This window comes from Sceloporus occidentalis, unplaced genomic scaffold (genome assembly GCF_023333645.1).
Source record: "Sceloporus occidentalis isolate IW3139 unplaced genomic scaffold, rSceOcc1.0.p SCAF_7, whole genome shotgun sequence".
NCBI lineage: Eukaryota > Metazoa > Chordata > Lepidosauria > Squamata > Phrynosomatidae > Sceloporus > Sceloporus occidentalis.
The window spans coordinates 89,670,371-89,685,148 of record NW_028316987.1 but is presented as its reverse complement, the minus strand read 5'-3'; the positions used below and the strand labels follow the sequence as shown (position 1 = coordinate 89,685,148).

Genomic DNA, 14,778 nt, shown 5'->3' with positions numbered 1-14,778 from the left:
CTGTACAAAATGCATTACAGTATTATTTGGGATGAGTTGCAATGAATGCATTTGCATTTCTTTGTATGTGTTCAGTGCGTTCAAGTCATTTCTGACTTTATGGCAAACTTAAGGCAAACCTATCTTGGCACAGTATGTTCAGAGGCAGCTTGTCATTGCCTTTCCTGAGACTGAGAGCATGTGACTTGCCCAAGGTCACCCAGTGGGTTGCATGGCCAAGCTGGGAATCAAACCCCAATCTCCAGAATCGTAGTCCAACACTCAGACAACTATGCCATGCTGGCTTTTTAGAGCATTGATGCTCAGACTGTGGGGAGGATCCCTGGGGGGGGGGGGAGAGTTACTCAAGGGGCAGACTTGAAGGCCCTGATCCCTTCTCTGCCACTTCCCAACCTTTTCTGTGCTGGAGGGGAAGAGAAAGGCAAGAAGAGCATTTGGAGCATCTGCCTGAGGGAAGAGGAGAGCTATTTCCTTATTCTAGCATAAGGATAAGTTTGAGAACCACAGCTTCAGTGGTTACTCAACAGTTCTAGGCTCTTGGAAAATTAAATGAAAGGTTTTCCCCAAGCCCATTCCACATATATTTCTCTCTTGACATCTCTTTCCCTCACTCTCCACCCTCTCCATTCTGCTTTTTACCCACTTTCCTTCTCTTTTTCCTTCTCCTTCTAACTCACCCTCTTTTAATTATACAGTTAAGGTAAAATGAACATAGGGAAGAGTGGCTTGTTAGATAATCTGATCATTAAAACTGCAGATGCCACAGATTTTATATGGGATTCCTGACTCCAGCATGCAAGACCTACGCTCTACCATTGATCTTTACAGATTACACTTCTGGACTGGAACTGTGTTTCATTTGTGCAGAAAGGTATTCTGTGTATGCTCAGACACTCTCAAATATTTCAGAGTAAAGAACCTCCACACATGACTCACTGGCCAATTTTAACAGCTATCCACTTATTGTTGTACCTGCAGTGCATTAGTGCCCTCTAACTGAAATAAATCACTCCTTATTAACCATTATTAAGCAAGACATTTGAAGAGTGAATGAACTGTATGCGTTAGTAGGGGTGGAAAGAAAAGAGAAGCACAAATGAGGGGAAAACTGAATGGAAGAGATTGTAAGATAAGATCCCATCCTGTGGGGCAGCCTTTCCCAACCTAAGGCTTTCCAGACATGCTGAACCCCAGCATTCTCAGGCAACAATCATATTAATGGCTTTCTAGAAGGCACACAACAACAACAAACTCACAACAAAGTCCATACAAGAACTAGCATGGTGTAGCGTTTTGAGTGATGGGATGTGAGTCTGTAAATCAGGCTTCTAGTCACTACTCAACCATGGGAACCCACTGAGTGACCTTGAACAAATCACACTCTCTCAACCCCAGAGAAAGGCAAAGGCAAAGGCAAACCCCTCTGAACAAATCTTGCCAAGAAAACCCCATGATAGGTTTGCCTTAGGGTTGCCATAAACTGGAAACAAAGGCACATAACAAAAACAAGTCCGTTTGGAGAAAAATTCCAGGTTTTAGGAAAGCAACATGAAAAGGACAAAAGAGCCTTTCTGAAGGATCTGGTTTAAAAAAGTGATTCCCTAAAGTCAACAGTGACAACCTGCATGCCATTCTTTGTAAATCCCATGGCTTGACCTCAACACTAACATTTTAATTGCTGAACCGATTAGCGATAACTTACCAAATGAAATTATGTCACTTTTTAGTGTTTATGCTAGTGAATTATCTTCTAACATTTAGCATTATCGAACTAATTTTCAAACATAACATTCCAAGCTCTGCTCTAGTCTTTAAGCAATTATGTTAAAATAAATTGGTTAAGTCTCTGATATATCTCAGGATGTGAAGTATTTATGTGTAACTATACCCTTGACAAATACCACCAATTACGACCTGTAGGACACAACAAGGTGCCTCATACTGAGTCAAAGCATTGGGTCCAACTAGCTGAATACTGTCAACTGGCAGTGGCTCTCCAGTATTTCAGCCAGAATACTTTCCTGGCCCCAACTGGAGATGATGAGGACTGAACCTGGGAACCTCTGCCCACAAAACATGTCCTCTGCTACCGAACTACAGCCCCTGTGAGCCTAATGCGTATTAAGATGAAGGGACATACTTCTGAGCACACATGTACTGAACCATACTCAGCAAGTTCCTGAAAGTTTTGTTCCTTGCTATTCCTTCCCTCTGCAAAATTAGTCCTGATTTCTCTTCCATTTGTATGGGTGTTAATGTAATGACCTTTTGGTAAGAAGCATGATCAGAGATTTAAGTAAGCTGCAGAAAGGGAGGAGATGTCCATTCAATATTTATGGAGGAGAGGGCAGCCTTTTATGGTGCAGCCCACTCACCAATGTTAAAAAATAAGTTAACCCACAACCACCCGTTATACCTCTCCACAATAGGAAGGGGAGGTAGGAGATAAGTATATTTCACAATGGAAGGGATCTATGTAGAGAAAGTAAATATATTACCAAGAAGAATAGAGATAAGAAGATAAGGGTGAGAGGGGGCTTCTCATCAGTGTTTTAAAGCAAATGGAACCTCAATTCCAGACAACATACTCCCAAGTTTTCTAATAATAATAATAATAATAATAAAATTTATTTATGTTTCCCCGCCTCTCCTGGTGGATCGAAGCGGGGTTACAGACTAAAAAAGGACAAAGTGTTTACATAAAAATTCAATTAAAAGCAGCTAAAAACAATAAAATATACAACATCATACAGTATGCACTCTTCAGTCCAGACATATGGATGGATGATAATAAACCAGAAAGTGGTGTATTACGGACGACAACCTGTAATGTGTTTGAATAATGATTTGAATAATGTGTAATGATTTGAAAAATAGACTCTAGGTCTGAATAATGGACTCTAGGAAACCATGGAAAACAACTGTGTGACCTTAGCCAAGTCACACACTCTCAGCCTCACAGGAAGGTAATGATAAACCACATCTGAACAAATCTTTCCAAAACAAACAAACAAAAGAATGATTTTAACCAGTTAATAAAGGGGAGAGGGAGAACGTTAATCACAGATATTTCTATTAACATATGAGTTCCAAACATACCCTTAACTTAGGTCAATCTCTACTCCTTGCTCCCCCATCAATACAGCTGAAGTTTCCTCTAGCTGGAAAACATGTCCCCCACCACAAAATGTAGAGAAGATTACAGTGTACAAACACTAACGTGAGACTAATCTTATCTCAATCCAAAATATTTCATTTCTAGTAGTAGCTAGCTACACATATTTGGGGGAGCTCATAAGCAAGGCATGAAAGCAATGGCTACTCCTTGCTGTTTGTCCCAAACACCTAGTAAATCAGAGACATGTTGCTATTGGACACTGAGATTCTATTTAGCCATAGCAGGTATGGAAGATCTGTCCTTCATGAATCTGTGAAACCTTTTTTTTTAATCCACTTCAGAAGAAGGCCATCTAAATGGTTTATTATATATCCTCCAGTCACATGCAGAACATGCTCTAAATCTAAATAAGCTACAGTATGATCCAAAGCAGTAAGTTCATTTAAACCAAAGACAGTGTAGTTTCTCACTCCCCAATTCACGTATGGTGGAGTTCCACCTTAATGTTGTTGTTGTTGTTGCAGTGGCTTCTGGTTTATGTTGACCCTATCATGGGGTTTTCTTGGCAAGATTTGTTCAGAGTAAGTTTTCCATTGCTTTCCCCTGAGGCTGACAGCATTTGACTTGCCAAAGTCACCCAGTGGGTTTCATGGCTGAGCAGGGAATCAAACCCTGGTCTCCAGAGTCGTAGTCCAACCACTCCACCACCCTGGCTCTAATATTTTAATATTAGTTATGCCTAAACTCCCTCTTAATGTAAGCTTTGTGACCAGTCAAGAGTCCTAACATTTAGAGTGGCATAATCTATATCTAACAATAGATTTTTGTTAATAGGATCCTGGACACTAGTTCAAGAGTTTTGTGTTTTTAAAGGCCAGCACCATTAACCTTGGCACAGCACTTCATTGTGCTTAATTAGCAAGCTAATGAAGCTGGTCTCATTCCTTTTCTCACCCACAAGAGGATAAATGCAAGGCTCTAGAAGGCAATAGACATAGCTGTTTAATTCAATTCATTGTTGTTTAGTGGGGGTGCTTATCAATATAGTGTGTGTGTGTGTGTGTGTGTGTGTGACATGCCTAAATTCTGAAACAGCTCAACAATTTGTGCTCTTACAACAAATTGATTTTTGTACAATCCATATTATCTTTCAGGCAGGGAGATGAACACAATTCCTGAACATTTGGAGTGCAGGAAAATTTGCAAACAAAACCCTAGATGTGAACATAATGTTTTCATCAACAAATCTTCAGTTACTTCAAAAAGAAAGCAAAGTACACACAGCAATATTTTTGAAAGAAAAATAACAGTCTGCTTTTGTTTCACTACTGTTAGCCAAGCCATTACTAGAAATAATTCACACGCATGCAAGTGAGGTCAAGCCATTTTTAAATAGCTGCTCACCAAGATAAAGCATAGCCACATATAGACACTCACACACAGCATTCTGAGCAGCAAAGAAGAGCTGCGACTTCCCATCAATAACTTTTATCGCATTTTTAACTGAACAGTTATGAGAAGAGCATGGTACAAAACAAAAGCACAAACAACACATAAAAAACACAACTGAGGCCATTCATAAAAGCTGAAAACTGTTCACTCAATCTCTAATGGGACTGTCCATCCTGGGAGAAGTCTCCTAATTCACCTGGCATGTGTTTACCTCCATTGCCTGCCAGTAAACCGCATTACTAAAAAGCTGCTATAACCATGCAACTGCAAACAACCTATCAAGTAACTTCTAAAAGGAAAGGGGGGATTAAGACTATTTTTCCAAGTTTTAACATAAATAATTATTTACAAAATCCAGTTATGCAATGCAACAATAAAAAGACACAGATATTTTGGTCAGTAAGTACCCACATACAGTAAGTAAAAAGGATTTATATATGTGTATATAAACACACACACACACACAAGATCTGAAATTGATTAAAAATAGTCCTTGTATACAAGTCCTCTTTCCAACTAGTCAAACGGTTTGTGATGGTAAGAACGCTAAATCTCATTCTAGGAAAAACACTGTCCCAAGCTATCCTGGGCCTTCCAAAATCTCTAGATGGACATAGGCTCATGCACAAACCCTTCACAGAGGACGACAAAGATCTATGCAAAGGCACCACCAGTTAAACAAATGCTTGGTTGCGTCTCATCACCACCACATATCAAGTTAAAGAAAACAGGGCTGGGAAGCAGGCATCTTCCTTTTCCACCTTGACTGATGATGGAGGGAGCAGAAAAGGGAAAAATAAGACAGCACTGTTTACAACATACACACACAAAGAGGAGAAGGCACTGACAGTGAATATATAATGGGTACCTTGAACAAAGAAACACCAGCTAAACAGCAGCCTCTACTGCCACCGCCACTTCATTGGTTTTTAACCACACCCCACGACTCTGAGCCACATTCCAAAATAAACCCACAAAGGAAATATAGGAAGATAGGTAGGAAAACAAAAGACGTCAAAGGGTATAGGATTATTAAGAGGGAGAATATATATAATGGTAAAGGGACACAGGATTTCTTCCTGCCTGGCTCACTGCTTCTGTACTGTTCAAATAAAATTCCAAGAAAATTAAGTAAGGACAGGATTGTTTCGGCGCCTTCCATCCCAAAATACAAGACACTTATAAAAAGGGGAGGGGAGCAGCTTTGGCTGCTACTACTAGGATTTTTTTTTTAAAAAAAAATGCCAGCATGGTGTCACAGTTTGAGCGTTGGACTATGACTCTGGAGATCAGGGTTTGAACCCCAGCAATGGAACCCAACTGGGTGGCCGTGGGCAAGTCATACTCTCTCAGCCTCAGAGGTTGGCAACGGCAAACCTCCTCTGAAAAAATCTTGCCAAAGTCCCAGGATAAGGTCTCACCTTAGGGCCACCAAAACTCAAACTACAGGGAAACAGATTCCACTTCAGCATTAGGAAGAACTTTTGACCATGGAACACACTCCATCAGAGAGTGGTGGTGTCTCCTTCTTTAGAGGTTTTTAAACAGAGGCTGGATGGCACTCTGTCAGAGGTGCTTTGATTGTGAGTTCCTGCATGGCAGATTGGGGTTGGACCGGATTGCCTTTGTGGTCTCTTTCAACTCTATGATTCTGTGAAGGCATACAACAACAAACTAGAATTTTGCTCTCATCAACACAGAGGGAGAGAAATGTCAGCCAGAGATGCTGGCAAAATGTCAGGAAAAAACTCTTTTAGGGCACAGCCACATAGCCCAAAAAAACCCACAAAAAACTATGGAGTGAGAAGTATTTGAAATCCATCCCACCCTATACTTTGTGTGATAATGGACAGAGCATGACACACAAACCTAAACAAGAGGGCAAGAGAGAAAGGGGGGTGAAATAAAAGGGAAGTATTAAAGGAAAACAAATCAAAGGGTACAGCTACTACCAGGTGTTGTTGTTGTTATTAACTGCCTGACCCAGAATCATGAGGTGGGACATTTCCATGATTCCCTATCCTCCACTTCTCTGCTTAGGTCCTGCAAATTCAAGACCATGACCTCCTTAATAGAGTCCATCCATCTAGCATGCAGTCTTCCCCTCTTGCTACTGTCCTCCACCTTTTGTAGCATTATTGTCTTTTCTTGTGATCCATGCCTTCTCGTGATGTGGCCAAAATACGACAGCCTCAATTTCATCACCTTGGCTTCCAAGGAGTTTTTAGGCTTGGTCTTTTCCACAACCCATTGGCTAGTCTTTTTGGCTGCACTCTTCTCCAGCACATCACAAAGCAGTTGCTTTTCTTTTCTGTCCGCTTTGTTCAGTGTCCAGCACTCACTGGCCCTTTCCCCTACTTCTGTTATGCTTCTTACCCACCTTCCCTCTCCTTCTTCTTATATACCCCCTTTGAATTACAAGCTTTTATAACTTTGATCCAAAATACACCACAGAAATAATCCAGTTTGAGAGCATCTTAACTGCCCTGGCTTGGCACTAGGGAATCTGACAGAGAATGCTAAATGTTTCACAAAACTACAGTTTCCAGGATTCTGTAGCACTGAGCCAGGGCAGTTAAAGCAGTCTCAAACTGGAGTATTTCTGCAGTGTGGCTTGGATCTTCATTACAGTTAAAGACCAGCAAACCCCTTTTAATTATACAGATAAGGTAAAATGAGTAAAGAGAGTGGGTTGTTAGATAATCTCATCACCAAAACTACAGATGTCACAAATTTTATACGGGATTCCTGGCTCCAGCATGCAAAACATGCGCTCTACCATTGATCTCCACAGACTACACACTTCTTGACACCTTCCGCCTTTCCTTCCATGCCCATCAGAGGTAAAGCAAAAGAGAAGGCTTCCTTCCTGGCCTTATAACCAAAGTGTTGCTTCTGCCAGAGGAGCCCTGCTCCTGCAGCTTTAAAGGAGGCACGCCAGCCATGCTAGGGATGTGCCTGGGCCGTTACGTCACCGTCTGTTATTATTATTCCATGGCCACGAGATTGGTGTGCAGCGGGGGCGCGCATGATGGTGTACCCTGTGTTTTCTCGCATGCATGTGCATGCATGCATGCGAGAAAACGCAGGGCACACCATCATGTGCACCACACAGCACACCATTCCTGTGGCCACACACACACACATATATAAGAGTATGTATGATATGTGTGCACATACATAAACAAAACCCACACATCCACGTTTCCGACCATCTTCCCTCCTTGCAATAGGGCCAGCGCTTTCCCTCCCTTCTTTTCTCCCTCCTTTCCTCTCTCCAGACCCCTCCTCCAGCTCCTAAAGTCATCAAAACAAGGAGGTGGAGGAAGGAGGCTCACAACAAAAGCCAAGCACTGCACACAAGCCACTACTACCATGACACACACACAAAGCTGGCCTCCTAGCAAATGGCTCTCTGGCTAAAGCCGGATCAAGGAGGAGGGAAGGAGGAGGAGAGAAAGGGGTGGGGGAGGCCAACACACCCCCTTTCCCACCCCCAAATCCAGCTTCACTACCCCCTCCTCCTTCTCAGAGAAAGGAGGGAAGGCCAAGGAGATTTATGGTGGCTCAGTGTGGCCGCACACAATAAGGAACCATTTCCATAACAAGAGCAAGGGCTTCTGGCTGGAAAGTTGCAGCCTGGAGTCTGGGAAGCAAGCATTGCACCTCCCTCCCCTTTTGGAGGCAACACACAACAACAACAACAACACTCTGCTTTCCTCCCTTTTTTTTTTTTTACAAGGGACAAAAGAGAGGAACAAAAAACATGACAAAACCCAGACACCCTTCAGGCTGAGAGGCAGGGAAAGGAAGCCTGGAACTGGGAACAAAAAGCGAGAGGTGCAGTGGCTTCTGCTGGTGTGATGTTGCTGCTGTTGTGATGTGAAGCCCAGGGCCAAATGCAATAATGCAAGGCACAGAAAATAAATAAATACATTCCTTGGGGAAAGCCACTTTCGAAGCAGGGCCTTGCCAAAAGCTTCCTCCCCCAAGGCCTTGCAGCCAGCTGTTTACTTTTGGAACTGGCCTCCTACTCCTGTGACCTGGGAGAAAGGCTTTAAGGGGGGGAAATTAAAGACAAGAGGTGAAAGTGTAAAGGTTCCTTCAAAGAAGGGCCTTTTTCTCCCCTGCAGCCCCCTTTGCTTTGTAAAAATCTACCTGATGTTTTATAACTGCCTTCAATGGAGCTCAAGTCTAGGGAAGCTCCTGCTCCCAGCTTCTTGCTTTCAGGGAGTCTCTGAAGGGCTGCAAGATCCCTTTTGCAATCTGATTTCCCCCCTATATTAGCAAGGCTTGTATGCCTTTGAATTCTGCCTTCAGTGAAAGAGATCTTGTAGCACCTTTGAAACTCACTGAAAGAAATTGGCAGCATGAGCTTTCCTAGGCTTCAGTCTACTTCCTCAAAGCTTTTGGTATTATTATTATGATGATTATTAAGACAGATCTTGTAGCACCTTTGAGACTGAATAAAAGAAAGAGATTGGCAGCATGGGCATCTCTCTCCATACTGGTTCCACAGCCTCACAGGGCTATATATCCATGAACTTTGCCTTCAATGGTGTTTGTGCAGCTAAAAGCATAAAACATAATATCCATACTCTTCATCAAAGCCATCCAGCCGACCAAGAAAGAAGCCCACAAAGAGCCTGGGAAGAAGCCACTCGCTCTCTGGGCGATGAAACCAAGGAAGAGAGAATGAACTGCAGACAGTCCTTCCAGATACCATTTTTACACCCAAACAGCCCTTTCTTCCTTTCCTTTTTTAAACTGAGTCCATATATTGGGAGAAAGGCAGGATGAAATATATATTGTGGTTCTGCACTTGTTGTGTACTGTTTATGTATTTCTTTTTGTAACCCGCCTTGATCCTTTTGGAAAGGAGGGATATAAACAAATCTATTATTATTATTAGAACATATCACCATAATAATAATAATATTTATTAGCATCTAAACTTTAAAATCACAAAAAATAACACCACATACACAACTTATAAACACACATACCTTCCTATCCTTCTTTAACATAGGTTTACGCACAACCTTCTTATCCCCGGGAGCTTTCCAAAGCCAAAGAAAGCAAAGCTCAGAAGGAGAAGTGGAGGCAGAGGAGGCAAAAGGGAGGCTTTTCTAAAGGCTGGGGCTTCAAAACAGAACAAAACAAAAGGGGTGGAATCAAAATAAAAACTTGCTCCAATATAAAACATCAGCTTCCAAGGCCTGGACTGCTCCCTCACACAGAGGATGTGGGTGTGTTTGTTTGTGTGTCTTGTGTTGTGTTGTCTTTCTAGGTAAACTTCTTTCTCCAGGCTTGGAAACACATGGCCCTGGAGGCGAAGGCAGAGCAAAACCCCAGGCGCTTTCCAAACTCTCCGCCCCAAAGGCCTCTTTCCCCAACAGCAATCAGCTTTGTTTCTAAGACGCAGCCGAGGTTTCAGCCTCTCCCCAAAACCCCGCAAAGCCAAACCTTGCCCCATAATGGCAGAATTCAAAAGACATAGCCGTGTTAGTCTCTGGAGTCAGCAGGTAGAGATCTTGGTGCACCTTTCAGACTCAGTCACTAATTTGGTGAGTCTCAAAGGTGCAGCAAGATCTCTACTACCTACTGACTCCAGAGACTAACACGGCTATGTCACTGGACACTGCTCCTTAATAAGCTATAGGAAGGAGGGCTTTCCCAGCCCCTTGAGAAGCTCCTCTGCCACGCGGCGGAAGGAGAGAAAGGAGAGATACAAAAGAAGAAGAGCTTCCTTCCCCTCAGCAGAAATCCCAAGAGGCCAAGCTTCCTCCTTCCACTCTTTCTTTACAAATCCTCCTCCTCCTCCTCCTCCTCCTCCCTGCATGAACTCCAGGGTTACTCTGAGCTGGAAATGAGTCTTATTTGCTGAAGAGCCTTTCTCTCTGCTCCTTCTTCTTCTTCCTTGCAAACCCCACAGAATCCTTCCAGCCATTAGGATTATGATTATTTTCCTCTCTGAGAATCAGGGGTCCTAAACTTTACTATGATGATGATGATGGTGATGGTGATGATGGTGATGATGATGCCGGTGCTGCTTGCTCTTACTTACGTGAGCACAGAGTCCCCCAAAGGCAGGCGAACGTGACCCAGGAGGCCCTCATCTTCCCGGGCTCCTCGTGGCGCTTGTTTACTCCGCCTCGGGTCCGAGAGAAGGAAAAGAAAGGAAGGAAGGAGAGCGGGGCAAAGAAAGGCAGGAGCCCAGGGAGGGAGGGAGGGAGGGAGGGAGGGGGTTACAAAAACAGCCCGGGTCCTTTGGAAGAAGATGTGGAAGCAGGCTCTCCCTCTCCCTCTCTCTGTGTGGAATCCCCCGGCGGCGCTTGCCCCGAAGGGCTCCGGTCCGCTGGGAGGCGGAGCAGGTCCTCCTGGCGCCTGGCTTTCAACGGGGAGATCCTGCCGAGGCTGGCGGGGGAAGGAAGAGGGCCCCTGGGCTGGGCTCCTCTCGGGGGCCCCGCAGCTGCCCCGGCCTTCCTTCCAGAAAAGCCAAGAGGTGAAGCCCGAGACTTTGGGAGCCAAGGAGAGGCTGCCCTGCCTCCGAAGCCTTCTTTCCGAGGGAGCAAGCAAGGCCAGCCCGGGAGCGGGAGCAGGAGGGAGGCCAGAGCAGCCTTCTCTCCCGAGGAATTACATGAGCCCCGCTGCCTCCGGGGCCGCCTCCACCTGGAGGGAAGCGAGGCGGCAGCAGGGCTGGGCACAGCAGAGCAAACTTTGCCAGCCGCCTCCGAAGCAGCGCCGGCGGAGGAGGAGGGCGGCGGGGGCGCTGGGGGTCCTGGCTGGAAGAGAGAGCCGGGCTGCCTGGGCTGCTGCTGCTGCTGCTGCCTCTGCTTTGGCTGCTGCTGGAGGCGCCAGGAGGAGGAGGAGGAGGAGGGCTGGCGCTGGGCTGCTCTCAGGCATCGCTCCTCGGCTTCTTTGGCGCTCCAGGAGGAAGGAGGAAGGCGAGCGGGGGGGGGGGGCTGCGCGTGCACGAGGCCAAGAGCAGCCAGGGAGGGGGAGGGAGGGGGCCGTGCGTCAAGGGGGCGCGCGCAGCTTTACGCCGGCAGCCGCGCGCCAAGGCCCCTTCCCCCAGCCCCAGCCAGCCAGGCCCTTGGGCCCCTGCCTCGCCTCCCTTCGCCTCCCCCAAGGCAGCCCCCCGCCCTGGGCAAAGCAAGGCCGGCCGAAGGAGGGCCAGGAGGACAAGAAGGACCGCATGCACCCAGGGCCCTCCTGCTTTGGGCACTGCAGTCAGGAGGAGGCTGGGGATGATGGGAAGGGCAGCCACGGAACAAGGAGATACAAAGAGGGAGCAGGGAGGGACCCCATCAGGCCCAGAGAAGGGGGGGGGTCGGAATGGGTCAGAATGGGGACTGCAGTCAGAAGAAGGCTTGGATCTGAATCAGAAGGAAGCTATGAATGGGAAGAAGGACTACATGCATCCAAGCCAGACAAAGGGCTCCAGGGCTCTCCTGCTTTGGAGCAAAGGTTGATCAGAATGGGAACTGCGGTCAGAAGAAAGGCAGCCATGGAAGAAGGACTCCATCATGCCCCCATCCAACCCAGAGAATGAGGAGGTCAGGATGGTTGAAGGGTTCCTTTACCTTGGCACAAACACTGATCAGAATAGAGACAGGGCTTAGAAGAACATTTAGAAACTGAGGAAGAAAGGAGAAGGCTAGGAATGAAATAAGGACCAGGGAGGCACTCCATTGTGCACCCGACCCAGAGAATGAGGAGCCTGGAATGGTGTCCAAGTGTTCTCCTCCCTTGGATCAAACATTGACCAGAATGGGGACTGCAGTCAAGAAATTGGAAGACTAGGATTGGGAACAGCAGCCACGGAAGAAATGGGCAAAGAAGGGCCAAAAGAGGCTAACAGAGTGAAGCTGGAGAGAAAAATAAGGACCAGGGAGGGACTCCATTATGCACCCAACCCAGAGAATGCGGAGGTTGGAATGGTTCAGGGGTTTCCCTCCCTTGGAGCAAACATTGATCAGAATGGGGCCTGCAGTTAGAAGAAGGTCTAGATCTAAATCAGAAGAAGGCTGGGAATGGGAAGGTCAGCCATGGAACAAGGACATAACAATAAGGACCAGGGAGGGGCTGCATGCATCCACCCCAGAGAGTGAGGGGGCTGGTATGGCTCAAGGGTGTCGCTTCTGTGGAGCAAACATTGGTCAGAATGGAGACTGCAGCCAGAAGACAGTCTAGCTCAGTAGTTCCCAAACTTTGGTCCTCTTGATGTTTTGGGACTTCAGCTTCCAGAATTTCTGACTTCTGGGCGGTCTGGCTGGGGCATCTGGGAGTTGACCTCCAAAAACACCTGGAGAACCAAAGTTTGGGAATCACTGATTTAGATTTAAATCAGAAGACAAATACATTTGGGAGGGCAACCATGGAAGGAAATCAAAATAAGGACCAGGGAGAGACTACATGCATCCAGCCCAGACAATGAGGAGACTGGAATAGTTCAAGGGTTCTCCTACTTTGTAGCGAACATTGATCAGAATGGAGTCAGGAACTCAGAAGAAAGCTAGGAATGGGAAGGGCACCTATGAAAGAACTGGACAAGAAGAGCCTAAAGAGTGTCAAGATAGGCCACTGAGTGAAGCTAGACATAGATCTTTTCTAACTTACAGCAACCGTAAGGCTTTCCCGGCAAGTTTTCCTAGCAAGTTTCTTCAGGGGGTGTTGCCATCATCATCCTCTGAGGCTGAGAGAGTGTGACTTGCCCAAGGTCACCCAGTGGATTTCCATGGCAGAGCCAGGATTTGAACCCTGGTCTCCAGTCACAGCCCAACACTTAAAGCACTCTGCCACACTGGTTTTCAAACAGAACCATAAGGAACTAGAACAAGATCCCGAAGAGTAAAAACTGAGCAGTAAAGCTAGAACTGTCCAATCCACTGTCTTCCCCATCACCATGTTCTGATGCAAGAAGAGATGAACAGTGAAGAAAGTAGCTAAGAGGAAAATCAACACATTGGAGATGTGGTGCTGGAGAAGAGTGCTGAGGAGACCATGGACAGCCAAAAAGACAAACAAATAGGTCATTGAGCAGATAAAGCCAGATGATTAAATTGAGGCCGTCATGTTTTGGGCACATCATGAGAAGGCACAACACATTAGAAAAGACAATAATGCTAGGAAAGGTAGAGGGTAGTAGAAAGAGAGGAAGACCACGCGCCAGATGGACAGACTCAGCCAGGGAGGCCATGGGCCTGAGTTTGCAGGAACTAAGCAGAGCTGTGAAGGAGAAGGGCTCTGGGAAATGTCTCATCCGCAGACGACACAAGGGCAGTTAACGACAAAAACTGAAGTCGGAAATGTCCAGAATTTCCCATCACAGTGTGTGTATCTGTGTATGTATGCTTTCATACACACACACACACATTATCTCTTCAGTGATATGCATATATATATACACACACACACATATGGCTCTCTCTCTCTCTCTCTCTCTATATATATATATATACACACACACACACACACGGCTCTCTCTCTCTCTCTCTCTATATATATATATATATACACACACACACACACACACACACACACACACGGCTCTATATATATATATATATATATACACACACACACACATATGGTTCTCTCTATAAATATATATATACACACACACACATATGGCTCTCTCTCTCTCTATATATATATATATATATATACACACACAGCCATATATATTACTTATCTCTTCAGTGAGAGATATACACACATGTATTATCTAGCTCTTCAGTGATATGTATATATTTATATACATATATAAATATACATGCATGTTTCCATACATATATACACACACAGACACACACACAAACATATACACACATATATGGATGCGGCCATAGATATAGATATATACACATACAGACATTACCTCTTCAGTGATATATACACGCATGTATTATCTAGCTCTTCAGTGATGTGTGTGTGTGTATATATATATATATATATATGCATATAAAAATATACATGCATGTTTCCATATATACATACACACATATATTCTTTTACACATATATAAATATATATACACACATATCTCACACATATATACATACACACACATATTGAGCTCTTCAGTGACACACAATATAAACATACATGTGTGTGTCCATATATATTTATATACATATATATAAACACACATATATTATCTAGCTCTTCAGTGATATACATATATAGGGACATACACATATATA

The 14,778-nt window shown here is 44.9% G+C and overlaps 1 protein-coding gene across 1 annotated transcript in view; it reads right to left on the bottom strand.

Moving 5' to 3' along the window:
• Positions 1-11,166, bottom strand: part of ACVR2B (activin A receptor type 2B) — a 150,844-nt gene extending 139,678 nt beyond the window's left edge. The window contains exon 1 of the mRNA XM_089533635.1: positions 10,638-11,166. Coding sequence (XP_089389761.1) covers positions 10,638-10,689 — 52 coding nt within the window. The 5' untranslated portion in view covers positions 10,690-11,166. The remainder of the gene's footprint in view (positions 1-10,637) is intronic.
• Positions 11,167-14,778: the final 3,612 nt, after the last annotated feature.